The following is an 18,242-nucleotide window of genomic DNA, read 5'->3' as shown; positions in this document are numbered from 1 at the left end:
GTTCGCGTATAAAATAATTTGTTATATGCAACCCCAAAACAATGTGTATACTTTGTCTTTGTCCTTCCAACTGAATTAATGCTCAAGACCCCCAAAAAGTGACATCCAAAAGACCCCAATTTAATATGGAGTGTTGGATGTGAAGTGGACCCTACATGTGTGTTTTTAATCAATGGTTATTTTAATGTCATATAGATTTGAGAGACTTTTGGGATCAAATTTTGGGAGTCTCTAATATTGTCCTCCAAATAAATACATAGTAGAAACATAATTGTTTATTTATTTTTTGTTGCCTTGCAAATGAAAGCAAGACCCAACTCAGCAATGGAGGACATGCAAATGGATATTGGGAAATATTTTCTGAAAAGTTAGTGAATGCAGCCCATTTGACTTGGGTTTGAGCCTGAAGTCTGTTCATTTTATTGTCATTGCAGTCCAGCCCATAAAAGAATTCAGCCTGTATCAGTAAACTGGGCAATTTATCCAGCCCAATGCCAAAAACATTGAAGTGGGCCTGGTAGGTATTGAACCACCATTAAGCCAATACTGCAGGCTGCAGCTCATGATTAAGCCAAATGGGCTGCAAAGGTCCAATAGGCTAGCCATATCCCTAAAACCTTTTTTTTTTGGTAATTTAAAGGATATTTGAATTTACTTGGGCTCAGCCCCTCCTAACTCCTTAATGTAATTTTCTTTTATTTTCTCAGTAAAAATATTTGTCTTATACTAAAGGAACTGTGTTTCTGAATCCCCAATAGCATTCCCAGAGTTCTTTTAGAAATTGAATTGATTCAACATTCACCTACTGTCACTTGGATTGCATGTGATTCAACAATTTCTATTATTTCTTAAATTATTAGTCGGAAATCTACACAATACAAGGGAAATGTCAAAAGAAAAATACAATTTTTTAAGTTTTAACAAATATTATATATAAAATTAAAATTTTAAATATATATATATATGGTAATAAGAATTATAATAAAGTTCATATTACCACATACAATTACTATACAAATCATATAGATTTTTATTTTTTAGTAAAATTTTTCTACGTTTGAGTTTTTGCATTTTAAATACTATATATATATCAGAGAATGCACAAAAAAAAACCATTCAGAGATGCCATCCCAATTCTACATTATCTGAGAAGATTTAGCCTAATCAAAGGAACTTCCAAACTGAAAGTGAATGAATTGGTGTTCCCATCCACCCGACAATTAGGCTTTTCCCACTCAAATCAAGTGTACAAGATCTTGCACAGGCAAAATTCTGGACCATCAGATGCGCTTGGTACAAGGAAGACATACTAAGATCTTTCTCCTCCATCCTAAAACGGGAAAAGAAAGCCCTCCATACGTCAATCTTCACATGGCGGGCTCTCCATTCATTTCCATCAGCCACCACAGCACTCCTGATTCCTAGATTTAAGAGTTTTTCTGTATTGATCCTGTTTTTATCATACCTTTCCATACAAGCATCAATGCAATCAAAATATGCACCATAATAGAAAAGACCTTCAACAAAGCGGCTCACAAATGCTGGTGAGTTTATATTTGCCTCAACTTCAATGACCACCATTATACATGGATTCATGTTTCTAATTACTCCCATCAAATAATCCAGACGATCCGGCTGTGCAATCAGGTTAAAAATGAAAAACTCGGAGTAGATAGAAACTGTTTCTTCAGTATCAAGCTCAAATTGATCTTCTTTGAGGTCAAGAATGTCTGATATTGTGACAACCTTAAAAGAGAATGGTAAGTTCATGGTTTGGGCAAAACCCATTAACCTTTTACCTTGAACCTCAGTATGACTCGAAGTAAATCCCACGAAAGTTATCTTGAGAAGCTCCAGAGGGCATTCACGTCGTGATGCAAGAGCTTGCATCAGAATTGTCCATTGCACTCCACATTTGATGCCAAGATCAATTATGTGAACTTTCTTTGCCTCAGCCACGTTTTCTATAATAGCTTGAATTCCAGCAAATTGTTCAACCTGACAAAAGGGAACTTCTTGGCGGTGAGCCAGACTCGCAGAGAATGCATCCATCACTATCTGTTCAATGTCAAATGAAACCTCCTTTCTCAAGCCCTTCAATTCTTGATCAATCTTTTCTCGAAGAGCTTCAGAAAAATAATAAGCTACTCGTTGAACAGGATTTCCATTAATGGAAGACAACTCATCACATTTGCCGAGCAATTTGATTGTAAGTTCAAATTCTTGGCACCGCACCTTCTCTGCGGCAGCTAGAAGGATATCAACAAGCTCCACATCTTCTATTTCCTCTTTAGAGAGTCCAGAGAAGGAAAGATCAAAGGGATTGTTAAGCAAGGGCACAACAACAACTTTCCCAGAAAAGGACTGAATGAACCTTTCACTAGCAACCTTCATGATTTCTACAGTTGACAGTCTACGGATTGACTCCTTCATGCATATTGATTCACTTCTGGGCTCAATTATTCGCCCCCCATTCAATCGTTTGAATCCTCTACCCTGACTTGTAAGCAGCTCAAGTGATGCTAAAGATTGTGGATACCTATTTTCCTTCTTGGGTGGCACATCATCTTGAATTCCAGTGGAGGTCTCACGGGGCTCTACAATCGCCTCCATGCATGCTTCAAGTGGGGGAGAAAAGACATCAAATCCTAGATTATCAAGAAGTCCATAACCCAAAATTGATTGCAGTTGGCGTTCTTGTTGCAGATACTTGGAGAAAATAAATCCATCATCTTCATCAAACCCATAATCAGAACCAAGGGAATCAGTTCCCCGAACCTGTCCCCAATCTTCCACTCCATGAACTTGATCTTGTTTCGACCCATTCCCTCCTTCCACATTCATCAAAGAATTATCAGAATTACTGAACTTATCAGCAAATCCACCACAGGAATCAAAAGTGTATACTGCATTGGCCATATCAAACTTGGAAAATAGCTCAGAAACTACAGTATTCCCCTCTTGTGCTTAGTTTCTAGTTCCAATATGAAAGTACCTACCATAGGTTTATATATCTGTAGAGCAATCCTAAATACAAATATATACAACGATTTTCAACCCCCTCTTTCAGCAATCCTTTTCGATTAAAAAAACATTTCCCATGAATTAAATCTATTCTAGCATATTCTTGAGACAAAAAACAATCAAAGCAAAGTGACAATGACTTTGATAGGTAGATGATAATAACTAGGTGGCTTGCATTGTATCACATAAGCCTATTACAAACGAACACTGCTTGGATATATAATCATGAATAAGAGCAAAATACAGGTAGAGAAATTGTTGAAAGATTGTAACAATGCATTCAGAGACATACTTCACTTACAGGTTTTCATTTCGAAACTATAAAAAGCATTAAATTAGTGAATTCCAAGAGAAGAAAATGATACCTAGCTGTCATTCCTCATGGGATCGATTGTTGGCAGGCTTTGACGAACCCAACGATTTCTATATTAATTTGTTATTTTGTGCAGTGAATTATTCTCTCCCTGCCCTGCTTTGGCTGTTTCTGTTTCGTTTTTGAGCTTTATTCAATGAATTTCGGCCGGTGCTTGGGAAACGCAGAAGAAGTAGAAAAAGAAAGAAACAAAAAGAAGAGGGACAAACAAGACCTGAAAAATATTTCTCAAATGTATCACAGTCTATGTGACATTGACACGTCATTGACACATCACTATGTGACATGAAAAGTAGATGTTTTGTCATTTTTTTGGGACAAAAATACCCTTATTTTTTTATTTAATTTCTTTTCCTATAAATACTGACATCATATGATGATGTCACTGATTTTTTACTTTTACTTTTTTAAAACGAAAATTCAAAACTATTTATCTATTAAAATACATGTTGGATATCCAAAAAAATTATATATTCAAAATAAGTATGTAATCCTCATTAAAACAAGATCCATTGTCGATATGTTTTATCTACTAGTTCTTAATTACATTGTTTTTGAAACCAATGTAATAACTACTTGGAACACGGAAAAACAATGTAATAAAATTTAGAAACCTAAAAACATTGCAATAAAAACATGGATATGAAAAAAATTAAATTACAATGTTTTTTCAAAATATAATAGAATTACATTGTTTTTGTCTAGTATGCAAAATCTCATTTTTTTTATTTTAAATGCATAGAAATTTGATAGTTTAACATGTACATTGACAAACAACTCGAATTTACCAATTGAATTATATAATCTGTTTTTTTTAATTACATTGTTTTTAGAAATAATGTAATAACAAATCTGGAACACTAAACAACAATGTAACAATGATTTAAAATTTTAAAAACAATGTTATAATAATATGAAATTTTAAAAAAAACCAGAATTTCTAGTCCATTTACAATTTCTATCCTCCATTTACATCAAACAAATCAACAAAAAAATGAATAAAAAGAGAATGACAGTCCAAGGACAGACCAAGATAGACTTCCTAGGACAATGAAGGAGCTATACTCCAAGAATGAACAAAAACCCAGATTCTCAATAGACAAGCTTAACCCAGAAAATGGACCCAACTATGCTAAAAATCATCTGCAGATAAGGACAGAAAAGATACCATAACCCCACGAGCATCCTCAAATACTTTAGAGCCAAGACCCTTCGGCTAAAACTGCCCCTAGCAACTAATTGAAAACAAATAGAACCTCCCCAAAATTTCAATCCAATACACCGACTCCACCGAATGCCTTCAAATCAATCAAATTTCATTTACGAGATCAGTTGGGTTCAATCAAATGAAAAGTGAAATCAACAGTAAACAATATACATATCAACATGCGAGGACCTGATCGAATCAACACTTCTTCTCGGACGAGCTGATCTTGAAGGTGTTCACGCACCTGGATTCGAAGCCCAGCATGGACTCCTGTTCTCTGTTGTGTAAGCGATGGCTGGCGTCGATGGTGACTGGGCCGTTGTGAGGAAAGGAATCTTCGGGTAGTAAGAGTACTTACCATCGATGTCGTTGTCAGCATTTGGAGAAGACGAAGAGATAGATAAAGAGAGAAGGGTCGCAGAGAGAGGGAAGTCTCAGAGATAATGAACTATATAATTTTAAAAAAATTCCAGCTCAGCCATCCCAGTCAACTTGTCACTTAGACTGAGATACTGTTGGGATATAAAGTTGCTGGGATATAAAGATTTTCGCTGAATCATCTCTCTGTCTCTTCCTCTCAAAGCCATCAATCAAGGTCTCGCTATCAAATTGGGTTTCAACTTTCATGTCCAGTTCTTAAGCCCCGCTAGTTTCAGGCCCAATTTAAAGCCCAAATCACAAGAGATTTCGAGAATTTAAGGCCCATACCTTTGGGATTGGTACTTTGGTAGTCCTTGCAGTAGGTGTTAGTTTTTTTTTTTTTTTAAGAAAAAAATGTTTGAGACCCCAATTTTGACTCTCATTTTAGTGTTTTACCCCCTATATATGTGGAATATTGGATGTTAGATTGACATAATTTTAATCAATAACTATCACTCATCTCACAAATGATCAATCAATCATCAATTTATATATATATAACTGAGAATCCACAAGGCTTCTCCTTAATCCTTGGTGCCACGTGGACGCCTCTACAAAAAAACTTACACATTCTAATTAAACTTGATAAAAATGAATGATTGACAACTTGAGTGATGAGAATTAATTTAAAAAAACAAAAATGTAACGGGCAAAAGAAAAAATTAAAATATATTGAAAAACTTTAAGACCCATAATGGGGATTTAATGTTTCATGGAAGTGGTTTGACGTTGTTTCAGGTTCACTAAGGTCATGTATTGTTAATTATGAGAGTCATTTGATATTACTCAATTAATGAAATTCCTTTGTAGTATTTGGTTTGAAAACATTTTGTATGTTTTTGGCATTAATTATCATCATTTTGTGGGAATTTTTGTGTGTTTTTATCATTATTTTTGTGTGTTTTTATCATTTTGTGTGTTTTTGATGTATTTTGTGTGTTTTTGTAGTATTTAATTGATGTATTGTGCATGTTTAGAGTTTGGTCAGGTTTAGTAGTCTGTTTGGATTGCAACATACACAACATGAGAGGTTTTTCTCACGCTATATTGTTCTAATGTGTAAGTAAATTCAACCCATTTGGTATTGGAACATGTAAGTAGTGACAGGAAAGCATAATAGAATTCAATGAGTTGTTGAAGGTCAAAGTGATTATAGGAATAAATCTACCAGTCATACATAACATTTCAAAAATATAAATTCAAAAATCTTATTCTAAAAATATTAAGAATCTTATTCTAAAAATATAATTTCAAAAATATTATTTATGCTACATTGTATTTCTCGATATTGAATGCCACTTTATAGAGAATGTTATACTAACCATACAATATTGTCTCATAAACATGCTTTGGCGACTTATAACACTTTGTAGATACTAACGACACAAATAAAAATTGATAAACTCTTAACATACTTATTTCTTATGAATCAAATTTCTTACACCCTATTAGAAATTTTTTTTCTTAGCAAACTAAAAAAAGGGTATTGTACATATTTCATCATCTTCATCTTCATCATCTCACAATCATCTCTATTTTCTACAATTAAAACTCTACTCTATTGCTCTTCATGTTAACAAAGTATTGAAAAATTCTCACACATCTCTATTTTCTAATCAAAATATGTGCCGTGCGAAGCGCGGGCATGCAACTAGTTGGAGATAAAATAGGAGTCAAATCAGATGTATGTAGTATTGTTCTTTTTTTCGTGGGCAGACAACATATCAACCAAAAGACACAAAAACGCATCGATAAAAATGGCTTTTGACAAAATAACTACCAAATAAACAAAAGAAATACAATTAAGAAAATTTGAAATAACCCAAGAATATATGGTGGACCAGATCAAAACACATCGAGAATTTTTTTTATAATAACAAAAATTTAAGGCCTTAAAGCTTAAACTACTAGAGCTGGGTTTGGTGTAATTTTCTTAAAGCATACCTCAAGTACCCAGTAAACAGAGGTATATGTAAAAATTTATATATGACCAGAATAAGGGAGATATAACATAAACTTCTGACGAGCTGATTGAACAATTAAGATTTAGTATGTATTTTCTTTATCAGATTAGGTTTATTATATCATTAGATTTGGATATATAGATAAAAGTTGATAGGAGACAAATAAATAAAACAAAAAATTAATAATGTAGTTATATGAATAATGTATTTGTTTTTGTAAGATTCTCTTTTCATGTTCTAACAAAAATGTAATTGTGCGAAAGAAAGTCGCAAATGCCGAGTAAGAAAACCCGATTTCTACATCAAAACTAAAGCATTAGAAAATAATGTTCTGGTAGAATAATAATGACTCCAAATTTAACTTAAACCGCCACATTATTATTTTACAACGCAGAAAACGGCGAGTATCAGGTCAAGCAAGAAACGGATTGTGGGAAGGATATTACTCCTTTTGTCTTTTATAATCCTGATTGCATTTGATCCCCCGAGGCCAAGAGTTCCTGATTCCTTAGACGAAAGATCGCAATCTCTCGAACCGATAAGCTCGTAGACGTATTGAAATACGTACACACGTTGAAGCTGGTTCACTGATCGACCGGTGGTTGGTGGCGGTGTGAGGTGGATCTCAGATCAGGCTTGTGATCAATGGCGGAGGATAAGTACAATCTGAAGAATCCGGCGGTGAAGAGGATCCTTCAAGAGGTGAAGGAGATGCAGTCTGATCCTTCCGATGATTTCATGAGCCTCCCTCTCGAGGTTCGTCTTTTGCAAACCCTAAATTATTTGTACAAAATCGTAAGTATTCACTATGTATATATCGGGAATGTGAAAATTTTAGTTTAATTCGTTATAGATCGAATCTCTTGTTATATTTTATTTCACAAAACGATTAGGCTTTTGGCCGCCAGTTTTGAATATTCCATTGAAATTGATATTACTGGATATATACGCGCTTGCAAAGTTTCTCATATATTTGTGCGGTAGATTTACTGCCTGTCTGCCTCGAAGGTGTTCCCATAGATGATCAGGGAAACCTGAGGGGCAGTTATTGCTTTTAGAAACATAATTTTGGAATTTATGTATTGTTGTTACCTTTATGGCTCAAATTAATTGCAATTCGAGGATTTAAAGTTGTTTGAAGAACACCTTCATTAGTGATTCATGATCAGTGTGTTTGTGTAGAGTACGTATAATATAACTTCATGTCATAGTCAATACTTATTTGCCATGTACATAAAAGTTATCCTCAAATTGAATTGTGTTTAATCATTTGTATGAGCAATGTAGTCTGTAACTTAAGATAATTTACTTCATTTAGTTTCCCATGATGGTTTACTTCAGTATGAGCAATTTCATATTACTGAATTTATCTATTGCGTAGCTTATAATCCAGGCTACTGTGTTGATTATTAAGCGTTTTTATTTTTTCATTTTATCTTCAGGAGAATATATTCGAGTGGCAATTTTCTGTAAGGGGTGCTTCTGGTACGGAATTTGAGGGTGGGATTTATCATGGAAGGATCCAGTTGCCTTCAGAATATCCATTTAAGCCTCCTTCATTCATGTTGTTGACTGTAAGATTCTTCTTCATTCTAAAGAGTTTCAGGCATTCCCAATTGATTATGTACTAACAAGTCTCCTGCTCTTCTTTCAGCCAAACGGCCGTTTCGAAACAAACTTTAAGATATGCTTAAGCATATCTAATCACCACCCTGAGCATTGGCAGCCTTCATGGAGTGGTAAGTTTAATTAATCTTGAAACACTACAGGCTGGTTTGAATTGCGTCTTCGATAGAGATATTGTTGAGTATTTCTGATCATTCTGGCCTGAAGTATATTCTGCTGCTAGGCTCGTGGGGCCACTGTCACTCTTCAATCTTCCCCTTTAGCTTTTATTTGCTTGTACACAATTCATTTTCCTACTAGCTTGGGTGAAAACTAACTTGCTTTCAAATCTGAGATACTGACTGATCTTATCTATTGTCGGCAGTGCGGACTGCTCTGGTTGCACTCATTGCATTCATGCCTACAAACCCAAATGGTGCATTGGGCTCACTGAACTATTCACCAGAAGAGAGGCGTGCCCTGGCCATCAAATCTCGTGAAGCAGCTCCCAGATATGGGACTCCAGAACGTCAGAAGCTCATCGATGAGGTATGCTTATGTTGGATTTTTCTTGTTTGTCCTATATGACATTTCATAGGCATTTTGCTGATAAACATTGGGGTTGTCCAGATCCATGAGTATATGCTAAGCAAGGCACCCCCTGTTCCTCAACTCAGCACTTCAAAGGATGCTGAAAAGCAATCTGTCGATAGAGAAGGTGAAGTCCAGGGTAGTTCTGAAGATGGTGCTGCCATAGCTGTTACTGGGGAAATACTTCCGGATCAGGCTGTAGGTGATAGGATTATCGAAGAAAACCAGGAACTTCCTGTGAACACTATTGCCGTTCCTGCAGCAGTGAGAGTACCTGGAGAAGTTCCAACCAGAGGCTCAGCCAGTGAGCCAGTGCAAAGGCCAGAGGTGAGGGTTCAAAGATCAGCTGATGATCGTTTGTTTACTTGGGCTGCCGTTGGACTTACCATTGCAATTGTGGTCCTCTTGTTGAAAAAGTTCATGAAAGCTAGCGGACACAGTGCCATGTTCATGGATGGAGGGTCGTAGATATTATGCAGACTTTTCCGTTCTAATGCCACGCAATACGGTACGTGGAAGGGAAAAATTATCATAGATCATCTTCCTCATAATTGACCAACTTGTAATTTAAAGTCATTGTTTGTGTTTGATAGTATATAGATCAACTATATTGCGTTGGTTAATGCATCCTAGTTTAAGAACCTGTCAATTGATGTTCATGTTTTGATATAATTGCATGAAGCCTGTATCTATATGTGCCACAGAGTCCAATCCTCCTTTCTTTCTGCTCTCTTTTTTTATTTCATTATTATGTTGTAGTTTGTCCATTACAGAGTTTTCTCATTTCTTTCTTGAACTATCAATTGAGGGCGTGAGGCATTACCACCGAGACTTGTTATGCTGCTTAAGACTTTTTTTTTTTTTCTCTCTCTCTTTGTAACGTGGGAACCTCACCGAACCCCACCCTAATGGTAAACTCACAGGTCACACGCAATACCCATAAATCACATCAAATGGGCCAGTCAAGTCTTGAGCTAAAGTCCAGTGCAAAAATAAAGCCAAATCGTGCTGGAATGGGTATTTCAACGTGTGACCTTCTATGCAACCTTCCACGCACATGAGCTAAGGGTTCAAGGAGCTTATGACCTGTTGAATGGAAGAAACATGAGTGACAAGGCAAGATAAAGAAAATTGCCTAAACAACTGGTACTGCAGCCACCAAGCTGATGATCAGAGGGAGAAAAAGAACAGGGTAAAAGACCATTGACAACTCAATTATGTTCTGCCAACTTAAATGGTTACAAAATTCCCGTTCTTGAGAGATTGGATTCCTCAACCTGTCATGTACAATGTGGTCTGTCATCCGACTATCGTTTGAAACCAACATTCAACAAAATCATATAATTTATTGACTACAAAAAAAGGGATCACATTAGCATGCAATCAAAGCGGGCATTCTTTCATGAAATCGCCTTGTAACATTGGAGACTACACAGAGGAAGGTTAGACTTAGAATCCCGGTACTTGTATGCATTTGTACAATTTGGCCCAGCACATTTTTCCCTTGGTGGGGGATAACTGCCAGGGAAAACAGAAAACCGTATTAAACCAACAAGCAGAAGTCATAAACCACAATGCAAGAATCACGGTAATACTGGATTGGTAGGGGGGGGGGGGGGGAGGGAGGGGAAGCAAACCTGTACCTGCAGGGTGCTGAATTGAATATACTTGGTAGAGCAATATCTTGAGAGAATACGACGACTGTACCATTGGGACTGTTGATCCATCTAACGGTGTTCGATGCAAGTGTGTTTGTTTTGGCACCCCTCTCCTGTATTGAGTTGCATCGACACTGAATTAGAATGCTATCAAAACAAACAATGTCCCAGTACAGCAAGCAAGATTTTCAAATAAAAACCTGTGCCAATGCATGCCTTTTCTTTTCTTCCTTCTTCTTTCTTCCAGAATCTTGACCAAGAATTTTTTTGATCGCCTCAGCCTATACAAGACGAGTTAGACAGCTTCAAGGTGGAAGACAAAGTATTTATAAGAGTTAGACAGCTTTAAGATGGACAACAAAGTATTTATAAGACTAAAAACAACATTAGTGGATGGACCTCAGCTTCCCTGGCTGCCTTCTCCGATTGCATTTTACGTCTCTGTGCAGCCTCCACTTTCTTCAGTTGCTGCTCCACTTCAGTAAACTTGTCCTTCTGTTCTGTACTCAAACCAACCATCAATGCAGCAAAATAAGTTTAATTGATATCCATAGATATTAATTAAGCAACCATGCATTAGTACACTTGAGTCAAACCAGAATCTTTCCGGCATTAGATTTTAAATAATACTTATTAAATGATGTGAAAAAGTTACACACAGAGAAATGCTCACTTTTAGGTGGGGAAGAAGGTAAACCATTTGGGCACTCAATGCCACCAGATAAAACATCTTTTCCAGACAAAAGGGCTTGTTTGCGAGTAGTGGGAATCAACTCATTTCTTCCTCCTACATATAAATCAAGCGATACCCTTTTTTGCTTCATTTCAGATTCAGGTTCATCATCTGATATAGGTTCTTCTTCTTCGATGTAATCTTGATCCTCATACACTTTATCTGATCTTGACTTCTTTCTATCATCTTTACCAATGTTTCGTGATCCCAGATTTTCTATAGCGTTAGAAAATTTGGCATCATCCCTTCGGCTACCAGTTGTTATCTTCAATATCCTCCATTTTTTCTCTCTCCTTTCATCCTCCTCGTACCCCTGGTCTGCAACAAGCTTCGAAGAATTGAGTTTCCCAAGGTACCGTATCTCCTCATCTTCATCGTCATCAAATCCTACATCCAGGACACGTCTCTTGGGAATCCGCCTACTCTTGCGAACTGACTCATTATTGTTTGTTGCGTTCACAAGAACACCTGATACCTTACCCCTTGAAAAACTTCCAGAACTAGAAACGATTCCAGAGAAATCTTTTGATTGAATTCTCATGTCTTTCCCACCACAAGTAGGATAGAAGCAACTGCTATCTCCGTTGTCCTGCACCAATAATGTTTCTATAAGAAGGTTTAACGTAACCCAGTAAAATAGTAACTTTACATAACAAAATCAACACCATATTATCGTACAAGGATTAAGTACTGCACAATCTATCTTGTGGAAACAAAGGAAGGTGCATTGATTGAAGGAATAATTAGAAATATAATAATTTTGATTAAAATGATACTAATTAAAAGGTAGAAAGTAGCCCGCCCATAGGGGGAAAACAATCCTGTACATTGGACAAGAAATCCCTCAATGATCTTCTTGCCATTCGGACTAGTCGCCGAAATATCTGATCCCTTGAACACAATATATGGCAGAAAAACAGGTTGGGGGCATAACAAACAAATCTCATCCAAATAGCATTTAACAGTTCCGATAAGTAATTGAACACAGGCAACAAGAATCAGTGTAAGATACCAGGCGAAGCGACAGCTGTTGGCGCTGAGATTCACCAAAGCTCTGTCCTCCAGAGGCATAATCTGCTGCAGATTTAGCGTGAATTGTATGAGTAACACCACCAAGCTTGAGCTTTAGCTTCTTCAACTTATTATCACTTCCTAGTCCATCAGAGCCAACCTCATTGGTTCCGCTAACTAAATGTTGCGTGGGTTGGGGCATAAAATTATGGCCCTGCATCAACGACTGTGAGTCTCTGCGAGGACGACGAGACCCATTGCTCCTCTTCTTCCTTGCATTAAAGTCAGATCCAGCAAACACAGAGCCGCCAGATATTTCCATAAATATTTCCAGATATTTCCTAAAATTGAGTTATTCTTCGTGGCTGCAGTGCTGCTGCTCAAAACCAAATGGGTTAAAAATCCTACCAAACAATAACAACATGAAAAGGCGGATATTCTATGTATTTAAAAGTTCTCACTACCAAAAGCCTCCACTATATTTAAATGACTAATTTTATCATTCACAATCAAGTGTAAGATTCAGTACACAGGAATAGCAGAGATGATGTGCTAAGAAATACCAGAAGTAAAAAAAAACTAAAAACTAGAACAATTGGAATGTAGAAAAATCAATTCATTTACACACAGCCATTAGGAACAAACCCTTGACGAGAAAGTACATCAAATCAACAACAAAAACACACAAAGCAAGAGCACTGGATGAAATGTTGTAAAATAATGAAAGGAAAGGAACACCAGATTATAAATCCATTGAAAGACATTGTAGTAAACAGAGTAGGTCATCAAGTAAATGCCAAGAACCTGGGATAGAAACCAAATCAGAGAATAAAAGAAACAGAAATGAGAAACTAACAAGCATTAACAGCTGGTTATTGTAGAAAGTAATATTATAGTGCATCCCCAAACAAAGAAAGATGTGTCCTTTCCTCGGCTTGTTTCACAAAAAAAATAAAAGAGAGTCCATTTTCCCGCAAAATTATCCCAAAAGATATTTCTCTGCAGCAGACAACATTCCAAGAAAAACAAAGCAAGCAGAAAAGGTTGTAAAGATACTTACATTGCAAGAGAAAGTAACATAAACCCTAAGCGACCATGAAGTCACGTTGCGTCGAAGCTTTGGTCACCTCTTTTCCTTTTCTTTTTACTTTCTCTTTTCTGGGTAAAAGATGATAGTTAGGGTTAGTGTTATAGAGTGAGTTCAGGCATTTTGAGACTGGTTTCTTCATTTTTTCTTGGTTCTGTTTTCTTTTTTTTCTATTTTCCCCTTTTTCGCTTCTCGTCCAAAAAACGATTATACAGTATACACTGATACACAGATCATTTGCAGAAGTAGTGGGCCGAAGCCCAAAGCTGGCCCATGAGTCATTATATCACGTCTCATTAGTCAATGCCTAGAGTATAATTGGTAATGTGCAATTCAGTCACAGAAAGATACCCGTGCTTCCAATTAGGTGACTTGACAATTAGGGGTGTCTAAGACCGGTTTCTATTGATTTTTTAAAAAAATTTTGACATAAAAATAATTGATCGGTTATAGACACTTTATCAATTTTTTCGAAGTTTCGATAAATTTTTTAGTCGGTCTTCACTAATATATCCTTGATGATAACCGACCAATTGAATCAGTCGGTCAATCGATCCGATCCAAACGACTAATTTGGACAGGCTCTACTGACAATCAAAATTTCTCAACTATATCCCTCTATATTTTAAGTTTAGATAAATAAATCACTCCCGTCCAATTTTTGTCTAATTGTTGTCAGGGTGGGAATATTGGGCCACAGCGCACAAGCTATTGCGGCCGGGTCCATACGATTTTGAACCCAAGATTCACCAAAATTTTCACTTCGTCGTTCTGTTATATATTTACTTCTTTTATATATTCCGGGAAACAGTTCCACAAAACACGAAGCTCACTCTTCGCAGAGGTAATGTTCGTTTTTCCGAGAATTATATACTCATTTCACGAGATGCGTTCCATCGACGCAGAAACCTAGAGGTACTGAATCTCTCTGCGAAGAAACTCTTTTGGAAGGGAATAGAGCGACGAAGAAATTCCGTTCTGGTGGCCATTGATCGTTCTAGCATTCGCTTACGCGATCTGTCGATTCTTGTTGATGCTCATCCCTCCCAGCGTGCCTTCTATCGACGTCGACGCCTCCGATGGTACTTCTCTTTCCTGTTCTCCTGCGGTATATCCGAATTTATTCGGAATTGCTCTTTCCATGTAGTGTTTTGTTTGTGTTTGTATGAGTGAGCTCTTTTGCTGTTTGCGTTAATGGCAGTGTTGGATAGGAACCAAGCGCAGGAAAACAGCTTCATATATGCGAGTTAAGCTTTCACCGTTTTTGTGTTTTATGCAAGTTCGCATTTACTCGCTCGTTTAATTTTTAACCTGTTGCAGGTTTTCTTTCTCTTCTTCTTATTTTCTTGCTCAGTTGAAATTTTTCTATGGTGAAATAGATTTGATTAGAATGAGATGTCGGTATTGTTACGGGCATCTAGAATATGTGGATCTTGCGGCTCTGCTCTAATTTTCTGTTTTGTTTGAAGTATTAGATTATAAAGCATTTGGTACTTTGAATATTCAATCTAAGGAGGTTAATTATGCCTGAAATGATTTCTAGTGGTAATGCTTATGATCTTTTTCTTAGATTTGTGTGGATGGAAACCATTTCATAGCAATAAAGAATTGATGCCTTTTCAGTTTGGTTATTCTCTGACTACACAATTTTCCATGTCTGTACTCACACATCAATCCTGTTTATAAGCTTAGATATTCTGATATCATTGAAGGAAAAAAGGTCAAATAGCCTGGTAGTATGAACTTAAAACAAATGATTGCTTGTTTATTGGTGCAATTGCTGTTCAGATACCTCCAAGAGGAAGGACGCAGCAGTCTGATAAAAGAGTACACTGTTATGAACCTGCAACCATGAAGTATCTGGGCTATTTCCCTGCGTTGACACCTGCTGAGGTTGGTCATTATTCGTGTTGGAAATTTTGGTATATTTATCTGCTAAATAGCATCGTTCACTTTGCTGCTTGTCTTCCTTCCTAATATATAATATTTTCCCTCGCTGTTGGATATAAGTTACATGAAATTAGATGAATCAATTTTAATTGAATGTTGTCATGAAATTCTTAACTGCCTATACTTTGAATAGATTTTATGAATTATATCAAGGATAAAATATTCTTAATTGGATGTAGTTGAATATGAAGGCCAGTATTTATTCCAAACATGCTTTACTACTGTTGCAGGCTTGGGCAAGAGTAAACAGTTAGGATAGATGGCCTTTGCCCTTCTTTGGATGTTTCTGCTGAAGTGTCTCTTCACTGTTAGTTGATAGCTTTTTCTTGAGACATTCAATTCTGCCCAACTATGCAGATACGTGTGTGTGTATGTGTGTGTGTGTGTCAATGGCATGCATTCTTGTGTTACTAATCTTGCAAAATGAATTGTCTGAATACATTTACATGTGCAGGTCAAGGATTGTGTTGCACAAGCAAGGAAGGCTCAGAAAATCTGGGCAAAGAGTAGCTTTAAGCAAAGACGTCAGTTCCTTCGAATACTTCTGAAATACATTATTGAACACCAAGAGCTTATTTGCGAGTAAGGACTCTATTCGTGCACATCTGGTAAATAACCTTTAGTCAATGTCTTTATTTTCTTCTTTGCTCTAAGATTCAGCACCTTTTCATTTATTACAAATTTACAAGCAAGTCTTTACAAATATTTTTAAGTTTTAAATGAATCTAAGGGCAGTCAAATTCTCAAGGGACTTGGGTTTTTGGCAGGATTGCTCTGCTTCTTACATATTTTTAGTTCTTTTGATGATTCTGCTGAAGTTTCTCTTTGCTGTTAGTTGATAGCTTTTTATTGAGACATTCAAATCCTTCAATTCTGCCCAACTATGCATTCATCTATGCGGATACGAATATATATATGGCATCCATCTATCCTTCAATTCTGTCAATGGCATGCATTCTTGTGTTACTAATCTTGCAAAATGAATTGTCCGAATACATTTACATGTGCAGGTCAAGGATTGTGTTGCACAAGCAAGGAAGGCTCAGAAAATCTGGGCAAAAGGTGGCTTTAAGCAAAGACATCAGTTCCTTCGAATTCGTCTGAAATACATTATTGAACACCAAGAGCTTATTTGCAAGTAAGGACTCTATTCATGCACATCTGGTAAATAACCTTTAGTCAATGTCTTTTTATTTTCTTCTTTGCTCTAAGATTCAGCACCTTTTCATTTATTACAAACAAGTCTTTACAAATATTTTTAAGTTTAAACCGTAGGTTGAAATTGTAAATAGATCGCTCATGTTAAGATGTGAGGCTCATTTATATGGCCGAAATCAGTTTGGATACTTTCTGTTTGTTAAACTTTTGAGATCTTTGTAGTGGACTGCACACTATCAGTAATTATTTTCCATAATTGCTATATATGTTGGGTTTATAGCTCCATTTTCACGCCTCTTCCCAATGTTTATAGATCTTCTGGAAGATCAATGCTTCACGAGAAATCTAAAGTGGAATTTCATCCTCTTGGTGTTATCGGTGCAATTGTTTCATGGAACTATCCCTTCCACAATATTTTTAATCCAATGCTGGCAGCGGTCTTTTCAGGCAATAGTGATGTGATTAAGGTACTTAATGTTATGAGCGTCTATTGTTATTTTCTTTGGTTGCCTTGTATCTTGTAACTTTGTTAGAAATCAAGGCAACTGCATCCGTGTTTGTGTCTGTAGCTTACCAATTCTGTTTTGACATCAACACTGGTGCCTCATAGTATCCTGTTGCAGAAAATGGCTTCAAGTTTCAGGAATCTCTTGTAGAAGCACTTTATGGCTTGAACATCTGGGATCGTCTGAGAGTGTTGGTAAATGTTGTTAAACTTCTCTCAGAGCAAAACCCTACTGCCAGCAACAGGAGAAGAAATGACTGATGGTGTGATGTTATCATGGAATACCGAGCCAGGTTTGTCAACTCTTGGGACTGAAATAATATCATCACAGACTATTGAGTATCCTTTACATCTTCTCAACTCCTTTTTGATTTTGCTTTGTTGTCCTGGTTTTAGTTAATTCTTGAAAGAGGAAAACTGAGGATCTGAAAATTTTGCATTGATTAATTTTTTTGGGTTCCATGGAGTCCCCTTTATGGAGGGTAGATCCCATTCGGTGGTTGTTTGCCATGGCCTTTTCTTTTGTAGTGTAGCTCAGCCCAATTTTTTTAAAAAAAGGAAAATAACCTTAAGATTTAAAAGAAATATATTTTTTGTGTAAGGAAAAAAGACACTTAGAGGAGTCTCATTCATTGTTGTTCTTTAAAAGCTTTGTACGTATTGAGGAGAACCTCATTAGCATCAATGTCGTGTTATTATTTATATTAATGGTCACTAAACTAATAAATATTTCAAAGACCTTTCCTAAATAACGTGTGAAAAGCACTTTGATAAAAGAGACTTGTTGAAAGAATTTTATTGTAGTCACTTTAAGGGTTTTTTCTTGGCGTGCTAGGCCAAGCTCTAGGACAACTTTGGTCACATTTCTAAGTTTATTAAAAATACCCCATTTGACGGGGTGTCTTTAATAAATGTAGGGATGTGACTAAAATTTACCCAAGCTCTAATGTGGTGGC

At 36.4% G+C, this 18,242-nt stretch overlaps 4 protein-coding genes across 6 annotated transcripts; 2 read left to right on the top strand and 2 right to left on the bottom strand.

Annotated features, from left to right (window-relative positions):
* Nucleotides 1-1,119: 1,119 nt before the first annotated feature.
* On the bottom strand, nucleotides 1,120-3,610 carry LOC119995008 (DELLA protein RGL1-like). Its single transcript, XM_038841368.1, has 2 exons — nucleotides 3,390-3,610; nucleotides 1,120-2,831 (listed from the first exon to the last, which is right to left on the bottom strand). Exon 2 carries the CDS (start codon nucleotides 2,611-2,613, stop codon nucleotides 1,165-1,167), a length of 1,449 nt encoding a protein of 482 aa, XP_038697296.1. The 5' UTR covers nucleotides 2,614-2,831; nucleotides 3,390-3,610; the 3' UTR covers nucleotides 1,120-1,164.
* A 3,707-nt stretch (nucleotides 3,611-7,317) lies between these two features.
* On the top strand, nucleotides 7,318-9,912 carry LOC120007154 (ubiquitin-conjugating enzyme E2 32-like). Its single transcript, XM_038857378.1, has 5 exons — nucleotides 7,318-7,744; nucleotides 8,431-8,562; nucleotides 8,643-8,727; nucleotides 8,979-9,142; nucleotides 9,224-9,912. Exons 1-5 carry the CDS (start codon nucleotides 7,634-7,636, stop codon nucleotides 9,650-9,652), a joined length of 921 nt encoding a protein of 306 aa, XP_038713306.1. The 5' UTR covers nucleotides 7,318-7,633; the 3' UTR covers nucleotides 9,653-9,912.
* Nucleotides 9,913-10,363: 451 nt separating this feature from the next.
* LOC119991909 lies at nucleotides 10,364-13,846 on the bottom strand. Of its 3 annotated transcripts, none has more exons than XM_038838487.1 (7): nucleotides 13,647-13,846; nucleotides 12,588-12,962; nucleotides 11,516-12,164; nucleotides 11,242-11,342; nucleotides 11,043-11,123; nucleotides 10,822-10,955; nucleotides 10,364-10,702 (listed from the first exon to the last, which is right to left on the bottom strand). In XM_038838487.1, the coding sequence occupies exons 2-7, from the start codon at nucleotides 12,906-12,908 to the stop codon at nucleotides 10,585-10,587; spliced, it is 1,404 nt and encodes a 467-aa protein (XP_038694415.1). In that variant the 5' UTR covers nucleotides 12,909-12,962; nucleotides 13,647-13,846; the 3' UTR covers nucleotides 10,364-10,584. The 3 variants fall into 3 exon arrangements, with proteins under 3 accessions (XP_038694415.1, XP_038694572.1, XP_038694490.1); XM_038838644.1 differs by having other exon boundaries at nucleotides 10,828-10,955; XM_038838562.1 differs by having other exon boundaries at nucleotides 12,588-12,959.
* Nucleotides 13,847-14,467: 621 nt separating this feature from the next.
* Nucleotides 14,468-17,765, top strand: LOC120001464 (aldehyde dehydrogenase 22A1-like). The gene is made up of 6 exons (XM_038849810.1): nucleotides 14,468-14,755; nucleotides 14,875-14,915; nucleotides 15,462-15,566; nucleotides 16,078-16,205; nucleotides 16,634-16,761; nucleotides 17,095-17,765. Exons 1-5 carry the CDS (start codon nucleotides 14,707-14,709, stop codon nucleotides 16,725-16,727), a joined length of 417 nt encoding a protein of 138 aa, XP_038705738.1. The 5' UTR covers nucleotides 14,468-14,706; the 3' UTR covers nucleotides 16,728-16,761; nucleotides 17,095-17,765.
* Nucleotides 17,766-18,242: the final 477 nt, after the last annotated feature.

The sequence above is a fragment of the Tripterygium wilfordii genome, chromosome 1 (assembly GCF_013401445.1).
Source record: "Tripterygium wilfordii isolate XIE 37 chromosome 1, ASM1340144v1, whole genome shotgun sequence".
In the NCBI taxonomy this organism is placed as follows: Eukaryota; Viridiplantae; Streptophyta; class Magnoliopsida; order Celastrales; family Celastraceae; genus Tripterygium; species Tripterygium wilfordii.
This window is presented reverse-complemented; position numbering and strand designations above follow the sequence as displayed.

Excerpts from the sequence above, each read along its gene's own strand:
- LOC119991909 (XM_038838487.1), bottom strand. The coding sequence starts at position 12,908 with ATGGAAATATCTGGCGGCTCTGTGTTTGCTGGATCTGACTTTAATGCA. Across the intron at positions 11,343-11,515 it reads ACCTTCTTCCCCACCTAAAA|AACAGAAGGACAAGTTTACT; the intron begins GTGAGCATTTCT and ends GTTTGAGTACAG. Across the intron at positions 10,956-11,042 it reads AAAGGCATGCATTGGCACAG|GAGAGGGGTGCCAAAACAAA; the intron begins GTTTTTATTTGA and ends AACTCAATACAG.
- LOC119995008 (XM_038841368.1), bottom strand. The coding sequence starts at position 2,613 with ATGGAGGCGATTGTAGAGCCCCGTGAGACCTCCACTGGAATTCAAGAT.
- LOC120007154 (XM_038857378.1), top strand. The coding sequence starts at position 7,634 with ATGGCGGAGGATAAGTACAATCTGAAGAATCCGGCGGTGAAGAGGATC. Across the intron at positions 7,745-8,430 it reads TCATGAGCCTCCCTCTCGAG|GAGAATATATTCGAGTGGCA; the intron begins GTTCGTCTTTTG and ends TTTTATCTTCAG. Across the intron at positions 9,143-9,223 it reads GTCAGAAGCTCATCGATGAG|ATCCATGAGTATATGCTAAG; the intron begins GTATGCTTATGT and ends GGGGTTGTCCAG.
- LOC120001464 (XM_038849810.1), top strand. The coding sequence starts at position 14,707 with ATGCTCATCCCTCCCAGCGTGCCTTCTATCGACGTCGACGCCTCCGAT. Across the intron at positions 14,916-15,461 it reads AGGAAAACAGCTTCATATAT|ATACCTCCAAGAGGAAGGAC; the intron begins GCGAGTTAAGCT and ends ATTGCTGTTCAG. Across the intron at positions 16,206-16,633 it reads CACCAAGAGCTTATTTGCGA|GTCAAGGATTGTGTTGCACA; the intron begins GTAAGGACTCTA and ends TTACATGTGCAG.